At 38.3% G+C, this 16,581-nt stretch overlaps 1 protein-coding gene across 2 annotated transcripts in view; it reads left to right on the top strand.

The window, feature by feature from the left end:
* Positions 1–16,581, top strand: part of GRM8 (glutamate receptor, metabotropic 8) — a 1,137,490-nt gene that overhangs the window by 726,182 nt on the left and 394,727 nt on the right. For both annotated transcript variants that reach the window (XM_006896079.1, XM_006896080.1), the window contains one exon: positions 8,890–9,090. In XM_006896079.1, the coding sequence (XP_006896141.1) occupies positions 8,890–9,090 (201 nt within the window). The remainder of the gene's footprint in view (positions 1–8,889; positions 9,091–16,581) is intronic.

The following is a 16,581-nucleotide window of genomic DNA, read 5'->3' on the forward strand; positions in this document are numbered from 1 at the left end:
CTTGCTGTTCTGTTAAATTTTGCTATTCTTACTGGGGTGAGATGATATCTCATAGTTGTTTTGATTTTGAACATTTCTTCATGTGCTTGTTGGCCATCTAATGTCTTCTTCGGTGAAGTGTCTGTTCATATCTTGTGCCCATTTCTCAAATGGATTATTTACCTTTATCTTATTGTGGTGTTCAAGTATTTTATAAATTCCAGATATAAGTCCCTTATGTGACATGTCATTACCAAATACTTTTTCCCAGTCTGTGACTTCCCTTTTTCCTTTAGGGAGAAGTTTTTGGATGTGCTTAGGGATTTGATTCTTTGAATGTCCCATTCATCTATTTTATCTTCTCCCTGTTGTAGATTTTTCAGGATACTTGGAAGACTTTTTACTGATTTTTGACAAGGAGATGAAATCAGTTAAGTGGGGAAATGACAGCCTTTTTAACAAATGGTGCTGGCAAAATTGGAAAGCCATATGCAAAAGACTAAAACAAGATCCACACCTCACTCCATATACAAAAACCAACTCAAGGTGGATCATGGACCTAGGTCTAAAACCAAGGACTTTAAACTTCATTAGGGAAAAGCTTGGAGTTTAAGTTTTAAAAGAAGGAAAAAGAACAGTGCTGAGTGGAGTCAGACTTGACCCATAGCTGATCCTCCAGTGGCTTTTCAGAGGAAGCAAATCACAGGGGAGGGATTTTCCATCTTTCTCCCAAGGAGCAGCTGGTAAATTTGAAATGCGTACCTTTGCACTGGCAACACAATTCCTTACCACAAAGCCACCAAATGTCTTACTAATGTGCAGATGATGTCTAACACCATGGGCAAACAGATGCTTTTTCTTTGCTTCTGTACACATCTTTCATTTCTACATTTATACAGGAGCTCTTCTGTATAATGTATCTATGTTTGCAATTGAGGGGAGGGAGAGTTTTTAAAGACAAATGTAAATTGAATTAGAGTCTGCAGTGACTATAACGTTTAAGGGGCAGTTGGAATTCTGACATGAGAAGAGGTCTTGTTTTTTTTTTTTAAATACAGTCTATTATTATTGTTTTTGTTTTGTATCTTTGAGTTTATTGTGACTCATCTTGACCCCATGTAATAGAATAGAAAGTCACCATAGGATTTTCTTGACTGTAATCTTCATGGGAGCAGATTTCCAGATATTTCTCCCATGGAAACTCTAGTTGAATTAGAACTGTCAACCTTCAGTAGCTGAGCTTAATGTTTGCACCACCAGGTCTCCTTAATGTGTCTTAGAAAGAAAGGTTATGTCTACTGTGTTTACTATGCTGCAACATTTTTTACACATTGTTTTAAATCACAATCTGTCTCTCATGTGTATGATATAATTATGCAGAAAAATGCAAGTGGTTGAATTTAATCAAACAGCCTTTTCTTTGTTTAGGGACTAAGGGATATGTCTATGGAATAGCTTCCTTTTCTGAAGCTTTCTTTTCAACTGGTTGTTTTGCCTGAAGCTACCCTCTTAATTTTATTTGCCACTTACCTTAGGTTTTTGAGGGTTTCAGAAACCCTAGGGCATTGCATTGGAAATTTAACACCTGAAGGGGACACCTGACACCTGCCTGAAGCGCTTTCCGTTGCCTGCCAGGCACAGAGGAGACAGGAGGGAAGTGATTGTGGCTGATCTAGCCTTTCTAGGTGCTTGATTTATAAGTATCTCCTGCTGTGTCCCCAGGCACAGAAGGGCCTTCAGTTCTTGGTAGTACATTTAAATTACAGAGAAAGATGGAGAGCAGGTGATTTTCAGCAAAGGACCCTTAACTTCTCATTTTCTCTGCCCTTTGTAAATAGATAAGGCATGGGCTCAAATTAGTTCATTATTCTAATACATCTGTTTATACAGGCCCTTGACAAGCCCTAGTGCAAACCGGAGTATTATGTAGGAATTTTGTCTTCAGCTGGTTGTCTTATTTTCCTAAGCATATTTTATAGAGGAATATAACATGCACACACACAGATACTCTTCGCGATTAAAATATCCAATTAATACTTTAAAATGTATTAGCTACATTAGCTTTTGTTTTTACCACAAATATTCACATTTAAGAATTTCTGCCATCCATCTGAAAAGAATTCTTTTTATTGTAGGTATATGGTTGTAATTTATAAACAAGGTAATTGTTTCCCCTGTAGTTGAGAAAAATGTTTACTTTTCATGGAAATGTATTACACCTTTTAGCCTATGTTAAGATAAACATTATTCTTTTTTAGTATTTTTAACATTCATTATTTGGCATCTTTATAAATGCCTATATTATTTCAGAGTTTGTTTGATTCCTATTTCAGTACTCTCTTTGAAAACATACATACATAATTACGTAGTAGTTACAGCTTGCTTTTAGTAGACTTGTCAACCATGGTCTAGTGCTAAGTCATATTTAGGAGTTTGGTAAAGCAAAAGATAAGGCTAAACTGGAAGTTAAAGGCAATTTCAGCGAGTAAAAGGAATTAAATAATTAATAGAGGGTGTTTGGAGTAAAATCTGATTTTAAATGGCATTAACCGTCATAATTGTGATCCTAGGTAGATTATTCAGCCTCCTATATCTGTAAGAGATAGATAATAATAACTTTCTGTAAAATGAAGGGAGCTCTGATGATATAATATATAGTGTATACATACCAGATAATTAATTGAAAGATTGGCAAGTGAGGGTGAGCAGTGCATACTATTTGGGTTGCTAAATGAAAGTTCAGCAATTCAAATCCACCAACTGCTATGATGGGAAAATATGGCCAGTCTCTGTTCATAAAGACTGACAACCTCAGAGTCAGAGGGTCACTATGAGTCAGGATTGATTCCGTGGTGATGAGGTTTGGGGTATTGGTCAAATGCTTACCTATTTGAAATCTTTAACCTCTTCCTCCTCCTTTTTACTTTTCTGACCATATTTTGTTTAACTGAGCCTCATAATTACTGCTACCTCATTTCAGGTCTGATGATATCAAATGACAGGCACACAAACAATGAAGGAGATACCATCTTACCCGGTAATAAGTCTAAGTTCAGTTAGAAATCATACAATGTTGGTGGAGGTATGTAGAGATCGGGGCTTGCATATACTGCTTGTGGGACTGAAAACTGGTGTAATCATTGTGGGAAACAATGTGACACTTGCTTAAAAAGCTGCCTCTGATCCTCTGGAGGGTCACCTTTGGGTAATTTCTGACTTGACAATAGTTAACAACAACATAATGTGTTAAGTGTGAAATAATATTATGAAATTTTTATAATATTTTGAGTATTACCAAAATGTGACCAAGAGACAGGAAGTGAGCACAAATGTTGGACAAGCAGTCGGTGTCTATACAGACTTGATAAAGCATTGCCACAAACCTTCAATTTGTGTAAAACAAACTCACAGCTTGGCTCCTCTCTATGTGCCTCCTGTCTGATTCTTTTGTGTCCTTCACATCAGTTTAATTCTCCACAAGATGGCTTTTCCTTGCCAGTTGATGGTGATTACATTTTAGTCTTTTCAGTGGTGCATCTAGCTTTTGGCGTGATTCCCTCTGATTTAAGTCTTCAGGCTCTGTAGTTGCAGCAACCATGTGTGACGTTGGGAAAAGCAGCGTAGCTCAGGACCGTCTTCTCGCTGCTAAATCACATAGCAAGGCCTATGGTGGTCTTGTGGAATTCAGAATGATTCTACATTTGGTCTTGTATGCATAGATGTGTTAATCACAACAGAATCAGAAACTTCCCTCTCTTTCTTACCATTCTTTCCACAGAAAACACCAAGAAAATGGTTTAATTATTTAAAACAGTTGCTGCATATGTAAGGAAAAGTTAGAGAGGAACTAAAAAAGAGACATGTTTCTAAACCTGCAAATTTAGAGTGTGGGCTTCTCTCGTATACTGAGATTTGAGAATAAAGTGACTGACAGGGCTTCCATTTTTGTACCAAACTGACTATTGGAACATCAATACAATAGCATGAGAAACACTCTCTCTCTCTCTCTCTCTCTCTCTCTCTCGCTGTGTGTGTGTGTGTATAATTACAGGAAAAAAAGAAAACCTTCTGACATAACATTTCAAAAACTAAATCCAAGCTATGGTCTTTTCAGTTGTTTCATATGTATGTGAAAGTTGGGCAATGGGTATGGAAACCAAATAAGAATTGATGTCTTTGAATTGTGATGTTGATGAAAAATATTGACCACACTATGGACTTCCAAAAGCACAAACAAATCAACCTTGGAAGAAGTGAGGCCGGATGCTCCTTGAAAACCAGGATTGTGAGCCCGGGAAGGGTCAGTCCCCAGAGAAAGTCACCATGCGTGTAAAAAAAATATCACCCAGTCACAAAAGGACAAATATTGCATCCGACCACTATTGTGAAAATAAGAGGATAACTGAGCAAGATATGTATAAATGATCAAAAGATGAAGGAGAAGGGGAGAAAGGGGCCAGCAAAATGGAAGAGGGAAATTTCGCTAGGACAATAGAGATAATTGGGGAGATGGGAAAAGGGGATGAAAGAATAGGAAAGACACAATAGACACTTGAAGAGATGAGGTGATAAAAGCAGAGATCCATAGTAATTATAGAAAACAACATATATGTATTCTTATACAAAACACAATGTACATGAATAAAAATCTAGAGGGCCAATGAGAGAAGAGAATCCTCCAGAAGATGAATTGACATGGTGACAGGTTTGGAGGATGGCAGAATACTGAGCATAGTTTTATTCTGTTGTGTACTTCTGAGCTGACTCAGTGGGACTGAAGAATAACCTATATCCTGAGAAATCCTTAAAAAGTGAAGTTTAACAATAACACTTCTGTCATTAAATGTAAAACTTCTATCAGAATCATCTGAGAAACTTATCCATAACACTTTGCAAATGTATGCAAACTTGACTTAGTCCTTTCTGGTTGGTTTTGATCTAGGTATGTCAGAATATGGTATTTAGTGGCACATCACCACCAGGCCTTTATCATGAGATCCTTCTGGGTGGACTTAGATCTCCAGTTTTTTTAAGGAGCAGCTGAGCTCTTTGCATCCCTAGGGATGTGTGCTGCAGGCTGCAGGGTATATGAAGCACACGTGGCAGTGCTGAAACAACAGGAATTTATCATTTTTCCCAGGAACAGAAGATACACTTAAAAGTCTTAGATTTCATTAATGAAAACATGAAACAATCTCATAATGAAATTTATGAAGCTGACTTGATCACCCCTCATACAAACACTTGGCTATATGTTGTTAATTTTTAAACTCTACACTAAAACACATTGGAGCTTTACAATCAGTGGTATTTTAAATGGATGGCTGACATACAGCCTTTGACAATATTTAGCACTTTATAGCAATACATTAGCACTAACTTCAGAAACTATAGCATAATGAAATTTTATAGCCAATTAAGTTGATGAGTCACTGTCAACTTCCTAAACTCCTCTGGATGGATGAGAAAATCAGACATAGGAAGGAAGGAGGAAACTCTGGCTGCTGTAAAATCTGAAGTGTCACCCTAAAGTGGAAGTGTCAGGGAAGAGAGAAACACATTATCTAAACAGTCTGAAAAGGAATCAAGTGATTTCTTTCTCTCTTTCTCTTTTTTTTGTTCCTTGCTTAGGAAAGGTAATATAATTCAGTCTTTCAATCTCACAGTTTGTCATCATGTTCTTAAACTGATAGTGAAAGAAGCTTCTAGTAAACACTGATTCTCATAGGACAAGTCATTAGGCTGTTCCCTAAACTTTTAAAGAAAAAAAAAACAACCCAAAAACAAACAAAAAAAACCCCAAATAAATAGTTCACTCTAAATAAATGGAGTATATAACTAGCCAAGGAAATAAATAACTGGAATAGTGAAAATTTAAATATTCTCCATAATAAGAAAACATTGTATATGAAAAGGAATCAGTTATTCATTATGTTGAATTTTTATTTTCTTGGAGCTAGGAGAGTATGTCTATTCCATCCTCTCTGGAGTTTTGCTCAACTTCCTGAGTCGTTCTGAGTAGAATTTGACTCAGTGACACTTAAGAACAACATGAAGTTGGTATTGTTACAGTTATGTGCCATGGAGTCAGAACTGACTCATAGCTGGTCCTCCCACATGCTTTCAAAGGTTGTAAATCACATGGGAGGAGATTATTCGTTAGTTTCCCAGGCAGAGCAGCTGGTGGATTTGAACCCTGTCTGCCTTTGGGTGTTGCTGCAACGCCTTACCTATTAGGCCACTGGAGCTCTCAATGGAGGTGATGTTGTTGTTGTATGCCATCGAGTCAGAACAGATCCGTAGCTGACTCTACAGCGTGTTTTTGAAGCAGTTTGCCCTTTTTAGTCTAAAAACCAGGGTTTTTTTTTAGTCATTATAGTCATTCCCTCTGGCCTCCACCTACTTTTAACTGCAGACACAAGGTCTTGCAAATCACCATAGTCTTACAAATTACTAACAGCTGTGGAACTAGCATAAAAGAAAGAGTGCTGCGCTTCCTATACTGGACAGCAAGACCTGAAGAGAGCAAGACTTGTGGTGGCAAGATTTGAGAAAAATAGGCACAAGATCATGTTAAGAGTGAGAGCCTGGGGGTGAGACCCTGGTGATGGTGGTGGAGAGTGTGTGGTAAGGTGTAACCAGAGGAGTCCTTCAGATAAAGGCCACAGTTAAGAATTTTACTGTTTTTTGCCTTTGATGTTGGAAGGAAAAACTGCTTGCTGAACTGAAACTGGCAACTAGACTGAGGAATTGTGCCTTGAAACTTGGACTAAAACTTGGATTTGAATTGTGGGATATTCTTTGCCTTCCCCACTCTCCAACTTCCTTCCCTACTAAAACCCATTGTTAGTATAATAACTGTGATCTGTGAATAAACAAACCTGTTGCTGTGGGTGTAGCTCTAGAGGCACCATGGGCTTTTTGTCTGCTTTCTGCTCTGGGGAGGTGAGGGACTGTGCTGTTCTCACTCCCTTTGGCCCTTTCACCAGGAAGGATGGGGAATCTCCACCCATGTGATTAACTGCCTCTGAAAACCCACGGAGGGTCAGCTATAGGTCAGTTCAGACTCTATGGTACACAACAAACCTGGCCCTTTCAGAAAGACGTTGATGACCTTGTGATCCTATGTCTAATTTTTTTCCTCTTTGTTGTTTCTGTGTACTATCAAGTTGGAAACAACCCATAGCTGACTAGAGTGGGAGGTTCAGAGGTAGTTAATCACATGCGAGGAGATTGCCCATCCTTCTCCCACAGAGCAGCTGGTGGACTCAAAGCACATGCCTTCAGCATTGCAGCACAACATCTTGTTACCAGGCCACTAGAGCTACCTTTAGAACTCCTTTTTGTGTACATAAATCCACCAAGTTTTGAAGGGAGTGAACAAATATTAAAGTTCAATTTTTAGGAATTCTTCCCTATAAGTTGTATATGCCCATATGACTTGAACCTTGGTTTGCTTATCTTAAAAATTCGAATTTCAGATGATGGTAGATATATTTTTCTTTTTCATCTTTTTTCTTTTTTACTTCTTGAACATATTCAATGATAAACACTAAGACAATGTAAATTCTCAGCCCAAAAGATTCTCTAAAGATAAATACAATTATTCAGAATGACATTAAATTGGAAAGATGTAAATTCTTAATAAAAAAATGAGTTCAAGAGAAAATAAATGGGAAATAATTATTTCCCAATAATTATTCTAAGAAAAAAGAGTAATGATAGACATAATTTACTGATGATTAATTTTATCAAGTATGAATGGGAAGGATTATATGAAACAATGTGAATGAAGGGTAGTGTGGACCGCAATGTATAGGAACTTTATGTTGTTGTTATTAAGTGTCGTCGAGTCATAGATGGCTCATAGGGACTCTATGGAGGAAAGACCTTACCCATGGTGGACAGTGTTTTGTGCATCTCCCCAGTTAAAACAATCTTGGAAGCAGGAGTGACACCCACTTCTGAAATAGCTTGCTTCCAGAAACCCTATGAACTTGGAGAAACGATTAAAGTTATAAGTGTTCAGGTCTTTCATTCTTAGGGTCACTATGAGTCATCTACAACTCGACAGCACTTAACAACAACAACAACAACAACATAGAGTTCAGTTGGCCTAGTGGACAGAAAGTGATGCTACCAAGCCAAAGGTGGGTGATTTTAGTCTGAAGTCCTCAGGCCTGGTTTTAATTGTTTTTGGTCATTCTTCTAAGTGGTATAGCACTGTCTGTCCATTTGCTGTAGAGAGGTAACTTGTGATTGCTGTGAGGCTGAACACTGACTCTGATGTGTCAAATGCAATAATGATTACCCTCCAGGAGGATTTCAGATGCAGTAATCACATAGGGGAAGATGACCCATTATCCTCCCACAGAGCAGCTTGTGGATTCAAAGACATGCCTTTGGTTTGCCAGCATAACTCCTTACCGTAAAGCCAAGGAGCTCTAAATAGAGAATATTAAAAATAAGATAAAATAGTAAGGTTCTGGCCTTTTGTTGTTGTTGTTTGGTATTTTTTTAAGACACAAGAGCTGAGATAGTATGAATGACTTTCTATGCATTTCACTTGAAAAATCAAGCAACTACTGAAATGTTATGTAATTACTAGAATGTGCAACCTAATAGGGCACAATAAAGTGGAAATAAAGATAATGAAACTATATTTCTCTTCTTTACTTTTTATCTTTTTAATATCTAATAAAATTGTTTCTGTTCTTTTCCAATGAAAACCCCAAAGTCCAGCTTAAAAAACTGACTCAGTAAGTTTCTGCCTTGCTTTAGTAATCGGTAATGAAATCAAATGGTTTTGTCTCATTAAATGTACTTTCAGTGATGGAAGTCTTAGCCCTAATGACATCTTGTATTGAAATCTAGTGGAGAGGATCGATGGTTGCCCTTTTTATTTTACAGGGCTGGAGCGCATTGCACGGGATTCATCGTATGAGCAGGAAGGGAAGGTCCAGTTTGTCATTGATGCGGTCTATTCCATGGCATATGCCCTGCACAATTTGCACAAGGATCTCTGTCCCGGGTACATTGGCCTGTGTCCACGGATGAGTGTCATCGACGGGAAGGAGCTCCTTGGTTACATCCGAGCTGTCAATTTTAATGGTAAGTTACAACCCATAGCTTGTTTCCTTTTGGTCTCTAAATATTTTAGAAATGACAATAAGCTGTTGTCTCCCCACCCCCACAGTACTAAAATGATGTTATATCTGGAGAGCGCAAAGTCTTGGATTAGAAGCAGTGCCTATTTTTTCAAATCAAAAGTGTGAGTTTTCCCACCTGCTTTCAAATTTCAAGCATATTTTCCCCCCTTTGTTTGATTTTGGGGTGTGTATGCCTACACACCATTGTTAATCTGCTCCTGGAAGCATCAGAAGTTAAAGATAAGCTTCTGTCCATCAAAATACTCAACTTAATATTGCTGCTTCAGAAATAATTTAGCTGGCTCATAGAGAACCACTGACATTGAACTGGGTTTCTTTGAAAACACTTTTGTTAATGTCATTATTATAAAGGGGCTAACAGACATTCGGTTTGGAAATGGAATGAGCTTGTTGTTTAGCTTTTTAAAATAGTAAATTAGCGACTGTAAAGTGGCTGCCTTGGTGTGTAGCTGATAGCATTTACCTTCCAGAAAAATCTTGTCCTGAGTTTCTGCTTCTCCTCCTCTCTCCTTGCATTTGTCTCAATGATTTGGCCCATCTGATGCAAAGCACTGCATCTTTTCAGATAGCATTATATGCAGTGCAGTGCAGATGCAATTCGCCTACTGGGGAAGCAGAAATGTTGCTTCTGTGACTGTCACAAGGAACTGGTACAGAATATAGTGGATTGCTAGTACTCAGTTGAGAATAGCTACACTGCCAGACTGAAGTGAAGGAATTATTGAATGCTGCTATTCTTTCATGAACGTTGTAATGGTTGCTGCCCATGACTTTGGCCATTATTTTCAAATAAAATGATAGAATGCTCTGAGCTGTCTAATTCTTTCGGTTTGGCTGTAATCCACATAATGGACATGCCTCGGAGGCACGTGGCGCAGCCGACTGTCCATCATAATACACTCCAGTGACCTCAGCTGCCAGCCCTTCTCAAAAAAGCACAAGGTCATCTTCAATTTAGAATTCAAGTGGAAACTTCTCCTTTTGCTTTGTTCAGGCAACATGAAACAAAATTTGGTTTGCATTCAATACAATCTTTTCCTTTTCAGCAGATTTTTTTGTGGGACATTATATAACAATCGTTTGTTAAGACTGTAAATAAACACTAAAGGGACTTGGAAAATACATTTTACTCAATTATCCTAGTGAATGAAAGAAGGGGTAAACTGTAAGGGTATTTGCTCTGTTGTGAGTTGGGGAACGCTTCATTTGTCCACTTTTGTTATGAGGTCAGAAAAAAACCGCAATTTTTTTTCACTAGCAATAAGTTACATCTGAAAGATGAGAAAATTTTCTAATGCAACAGTGGATACTATAAATTTAAAGAGAAGTTACTTATTTCCCTCTTTCTTAGATACAGATCAAAACTTTACCTTTCCTGGATGACTTCTGTTACTACATCACACTGTAATAAAAATATATTATTAACAACTATTAAAGACTATCTAAATTTCTAATGACCGCTAAGATGGTTTCCCTCTAGACTCCAGTGACGCTGAGTTCAAGAGGTGTTTTTTTGTGGTTTTTTTCCCCTTTGAAAATGATCCAGTTGCGTTGGATGATGCTGTGCTTGTGTTAGGGTAATTCCTTCCAAAATATGTCTCTTTCAATCAAGTATAAAGAAGCAACATAATGTTTTAATAACAACTTAGTAGATTGATAGCGAACATTTGCTAAGCATTGTGTATATGCTAAGCATGTAATAGTGGTGAAAAGAGACATGAATTTTAAGAGTTCTCTTGGAGAATGTAGATATTAATATAATGTACACAAAGATATAGTCAGCTGGGATTAATGCTGAAAAGGGAAGTGTGGTGAACCAAAGATTTATAATAACAGAAACTTCCATATTTAGGAATGTGATGGACAGGTGAAAAGTGAAGTCAGAGATAAGTCTGGAGAAGAGCTAGAGTCTGACCAAAGGTGCAATTTTACAGGTCTTAAAATTTCCTGCTTCATTGTTTCAAGAACAATGAGAGCTTGTCAAAGCCCAGTAGAACTGTGACTGATGAAAAAGTATAATCCAGATGGGCCCCAGGTAAAGTAAAGGGATTTTAAGATATAAGCTTAAAAGAGACTTCTTTCAAGTCCTTAGAGATTTATTGTGCTTATAACTGTAGACTTGGCGGTATTCCAACATCTGATGACAGAGAGCGACTTGAGTATGAACAGATTTTCCTGGAATTTATAATTCCCTTGATGTCTGTCACACTTTAACCTTTTTATTGGCTTATCTTTTGTTATTAACTGCCATTGAGTTAATTATAACTCATGGTGACCCCACGCCTGCCGATAAGAACTGCTCTGTAGAGCTTTCAAGACTGATCATTTGGATGCAGATTACCAGATTTATCTTCTGAATGCAGAGCTGAGTGGCTTTGAACCAGTAAACTTTCAGCTAATAGTTGATCTTTTACCCATTTATGACATCTTTTGGAATTTCATAGTATATTCAGTATCCTTACTAACACCACATTCAAAAGTATTAATTCTTCTTCATACTTCCTTACCATATGTCCAACTTCCACATACATATGAAACAACCAAAGATAGCATGGCTTGGGGCAGGCACACCTTATTCTTTAAAGTAACATCCTTGTTCATCACATATTTAAAGAAGCACTTGATACAGATCTACTCATTTCAATATGCCTTTTGATTTCTTGACTCTTATTTCTATTAGAGAAATTACTGTTATTATCTTTATGTCTTGAGTTGGAACCTATTCATAACTGACCTTCAGAGGTTTTCAGAAGCTGTAAATCTCATGGGAGAAGATTATCCATAATTTTCCCGAGGAGCAGCTGTTGGGTTCAAACACCTTTCTTTGGATGGACAATGCAACTCCTTATTTCCTAGGTTACCAGACTTAGCTCTTTAATCAGGATAGCCCTTTCTCATATGGACCTGAACCAAGCTTCCTTCTGACCTTCGGCTCTGTGGCCTGGTCTCTAACTTGTTCAGATAATTATTTTCTGACACTGGCTAGCCAATAGCCCTACCCTCCAGATTCCAAGTGCTGACCATGTCCTCTGGATTCTAGGGGAAGGGCCTTCAGACCTGGGCTTTCAGCTCTACCTTCTAGGCCCAGTGGAATGGGGACTGCTTCCTCACCCTTGTGTCGTCACATTTTCCTCATTCAACTGAGTGACAGCTCTAACTCTTCAGTTCTGGAAGTCCCTTCCCCTCTGTCCCTTGAGCATAGCACCCCAACCTTATCTCCTGTAGATACAGTTCATTGTTGACAGTGGTTTAAATTTACAGTCAACATCCATGGTAACAGCAATCAAGTCATCAAGCAGAGTATTACACTGAACAAACCTTCTGCCAAAGAAGGACTCTTTAAAGGGCTAAAGAGCAAGAATTCGGGTTAAAGACTAAACTACACCTCATTAAAGCCCTGCTAGTTTCAGTTGGCTAAAACTCATATGGAGGTTAGACAATGCAGAAAGAAAACCAATGAAGAATTTGTGCTTTTGAATTGTGGTGTTGGCAAAAAATCGCAAATATACCATGACTACCACTCTTCTAGGTCGTAAAGCCCTCGTGTGTCCACTTTCCATACAGAGGTAACTTATGGTTGCTGTGAAGCTGAACACTGTGGTACTGATGTGTCAAATGCAAGAATGGTTACCCTTGGTGGACAGTGTTTGGTGCAGCTCCCCAATTAAAACGAGCTTGGAAGCAGGAGTGGTATCTACTTCTGTAATAACTTGCCTCCAGAAACCCTATGAACCTGGAGAAAGGATGAAAGTCACACAAGTGTTCAGGACATCCATTCATAAAGTCACTATGAATTGCCTACAACTTAATGGCACTTAACAACAACACAAAAACAACAACCTAAAGAATATCCTGTGGACTGCCAAAACAACAAACATGTCTGTCTGGGGAAGGAAAGGGAGAATGCAATCAGAGTGCTCCCTAGAGGCAAGGATGGTGAAACTTCATCTTCCATGTTTTGCATATGTTTTCAAGAGGGACCAGTCATTGGGGAAAAAGCATCATGTTGGGAAAAATGGTGGATCAGAGGAAGGAAGATCTTCAATAAATGGATTGACGGAGGGAAAGTAACAGAGGGTTTGAGAATTTCAGAAATGGTAAGGATGGCTCAGGATAGGCAATGTTCACATCCATTGTACACAGGGGTGCTATTCATTGTTGTAGACTGGTCAATACTTACCAAAACCAGCAACAAGCACCTAAAGAACCAACAAGTTTGCCTTTGCAAAGAGTGCAGCCAAATGGTGCTCTTCGGAGGAAAGGATGGTGATGGTAAAACTTAATTTCATATATTTTGGGCATGTTGTTAGGAGACAAAAGCCGCTTGAGAACAACATCAAATCAAAGAAAGAGAGAAGACTTTCAAGGAGATAGATTGACACAGAGATTGCATCATTGGGCAAACACACACCAGAGATTGCGAAGATGTCCCAGGATCATATAGAGTTTTATTTTTAAAATGGCAAAGATTCTGAAGCTTCATCTGACATACTTTGGACATGCTGCAAGGAGGAAGCAGTCCTTGGAAAGGGGCATCATGCTTGGTAGGATGGACAGACAGCACAGGAGAGGAAGACCCTCGATGAGATGGACTGATTCAGTGACTGGGGTAACGGGAGTAGGTGTTGGAGACAATGAGATTGGCACAGGATAGGGCAGGGTTTCGGGTTGTTGTACACAAGGTCGCTATGAGTCACAGGAAGCTCAATGGCACATAACAACAATGATGACGACAACAACAATGTTGATTTACCATGGAACTCTGGCAGCCAAAGGGTAAGAAGCGGCACAGCAATCACAAAGGCACATGATTTAAATTCACCAGTTGCTCCATGGGAGAAGGGCAGACAATCTCCCCCTGTGTGATTTACTGCCTCAACCTACTGCAAGGCCAACAATGAGTCAGTCAGTTCTGACTCGATTACAAACAACAATATTGGGTTATTATGAGTCAGAGACAATTCTGGCCCCTAAAATGAACACAGCCCTTACACTTCATTGGTTTTGTTTCTGTAGAGAATTTCATCTGCGATGGCTTCCATGACATAAAAAGAGGATGACACATAATTTTCCTTGTAATATAGGAACAAATGTACTCCTCAAGTCACTTCCAGAGCTCACCCTTCATTCAAGCAAAGATTGACTTATAAGTGATATCACCAGTCATGAATACCGTGCTTCCTAAAATATCAGCTATATGATTCTAAGAGGTCAACATTTACCCTACAATAAAGAGGAGAAAGTAGGAAGAGCCAGGAAGTTAGGTAAATGGGACCGGAGCAAGAATGAAAGTAATGGAAAGTCTTTATTTTGTAAAAATATAACTAATGCCATGGCAAATTTGTATAAAACTTATTACATGAGATTTTAAAAATAATGATTCATTGGCTGACATTTTTTTATAATGGGCATTTAAATATTATATAATGGCTGCTCCAAACAGTAATTTCTGTGTAGATAAAAATTGTTCAACTGGTTCTTTCTGCTATTAATTAGACTTTAGGACAAGTTGATTTTTTTTTAAAAAATGAAACAACACCAAGATCAAAAGCCCTCCTTCTAGAGTGATTAGAGTGAAAGTTTACAGAAGAACTTAACTTTCATTCACCGATTACAATACCCACATTGTAACAAGACTAGTCTCTCCTCCTCCCTGCACTCCTTTTAGGATTAACTGAAGGCTGTGCTTCCTGTTAGTTGGATTCCCTAGGATGTACAGTTGGCTCTCAACTAAAATCCTGAATGTTTGAATTTAAACAGAAACACCTCACAAGACTGGTCTATAAGTCTACTTCTAATGAAAATCAATCATTGAAAACATTGTTGTGTTGTAGTTATGTGTCAGAACCAACTCATAGCTGACCCTCTTGGGATTTTCAGAGGCTGTAAATCACACAGGAGGAGATAGCTCTTCTATCTTTTTGGGGAAGGCTGGTGCATTCGAACCTCTTGCGTTTAGTGTTGGCAGCACAATGCCTCACCGCTAAGACACCAGAGCTCCCTATTGAAAACACTATAGAAGCAAATTCTTCTCTTCCACCCATCAAGCTTCCATGAGTTGGAATCTCCTCAGTGACAGCTGGTATCAGTGTTAGGACTGACACTATGGCACTCGAGTAGTGGACATTCTGCCAGTATGTAGCAGTGGGAGATGAAGCAGTCAGAATAGCCGCATGCCACTCAGACAGTGGGCATAAAAGTAGAGACAGCAATATGTCAAAGTCAATTTTGCTGAGATTGTAATCTAGTGTGCAGTGTTCCTAAGTAAGGAAAGGTGTAAAGATACTTGGTTTAAAAGATCCTGCTTCCTTGCTGAAGTAGCCAAAGGCCTTCCTCCAGAATTGACAGATAGAAATCTTTTCCTTATTGCCAACACCCTGAATTTATACTTCTAGCCTTCTAAATTGTGAAAGAATAAATTTCTCTTTGCTAAAGTAAAAAACAAAACCAAACAAAATGACAATAACACACAAACACGGTCCTGCTTCCTCTAGTCTATCATTTGATAGTGTGAAGGGTATGTTGTTTTGGTTGAGAACCATAGAATCAGAACTGACCCATAGCCGACCCTCCAGCAGATTTTTAGAAGCTGTTAATTGCATGGAAGACTATTGCCCACCCTTCTCCAGCAGTGTAAAGGACATATTAACATTTAAATTTTGTAATAATTTGTATTTTAGGCCAGGATTATTAAATATAAACTAGCTAAAGATGGTCCATTTAGTCAGACTACTAAAAGGCAAAGTATTTTTGTTATGACGTAAAGTATTTGTTTACATCAAAGATATGAACAACAGATAGGAACTCTTTATACACAGTTGGTGGGATTATAAAATGGCACAACTGCTCTGGAAGGCATTATGACATTTCCTCAAAAACCTGAACATTGAAATTCCGTATGATCCAGCTAATCTACTGCTTGGAATATACCCCGAGAAAATGAAAACTGAGGCACAAATGGGGAATTGTACAATGATGTTCATAGCAGTGCTATTCACCATCGCAAGAAAATGGAAACAGCCCAAATGTCCAACCACAATCAAATGGATTGAGAGAGTATGGTACATTCACATGACGGAATATGACGCATCATGGAGGAGCAATGATTCAGAAAATTACTACTTAACTTGAGAGGGACTAGAGAGCAAGCATTATGCTAACTGAACTAACTCAGTCCCATAAGGACAAATACTGTGTAAGATAGTATTATTGTAGAAATAGATAATTAGTAAAATGTATATGAAGATCTAAGGGTGGGAGGAGCAGAGGGGCAGAGGGGTGAGGACGGGCAGGGAAGTAAACATAGGGTTACATAATTTGATGGGTGTAGGGAGGGGTGGGTTGAGGAAATGGAAAATAGTGTAAAAAACAATATATACAAACTTTGTAAGTACACCAGTATGAAATAATTTTATTTAAAAACATATAAACA

Source organism: Elephantulus edwardii, unplaced genomic scaffold (genome assembly GCF_000299155.1).
Source record: "Elephantulus edwardii isolate Elephantulus edwardi_28Jun2011 unplaced genomic scaffold, EleEdw1.0 scaffold00181, whole genome shotgun sequence".
In the NCBI taxonomy this organism is placed as follows: domain Eukaryota; kingdom Metazoa; phylum Chordata; class Mammalia; order Macroscelidea; family Macroscelididae; genus Elephantulus; species Elephantulus edwardii.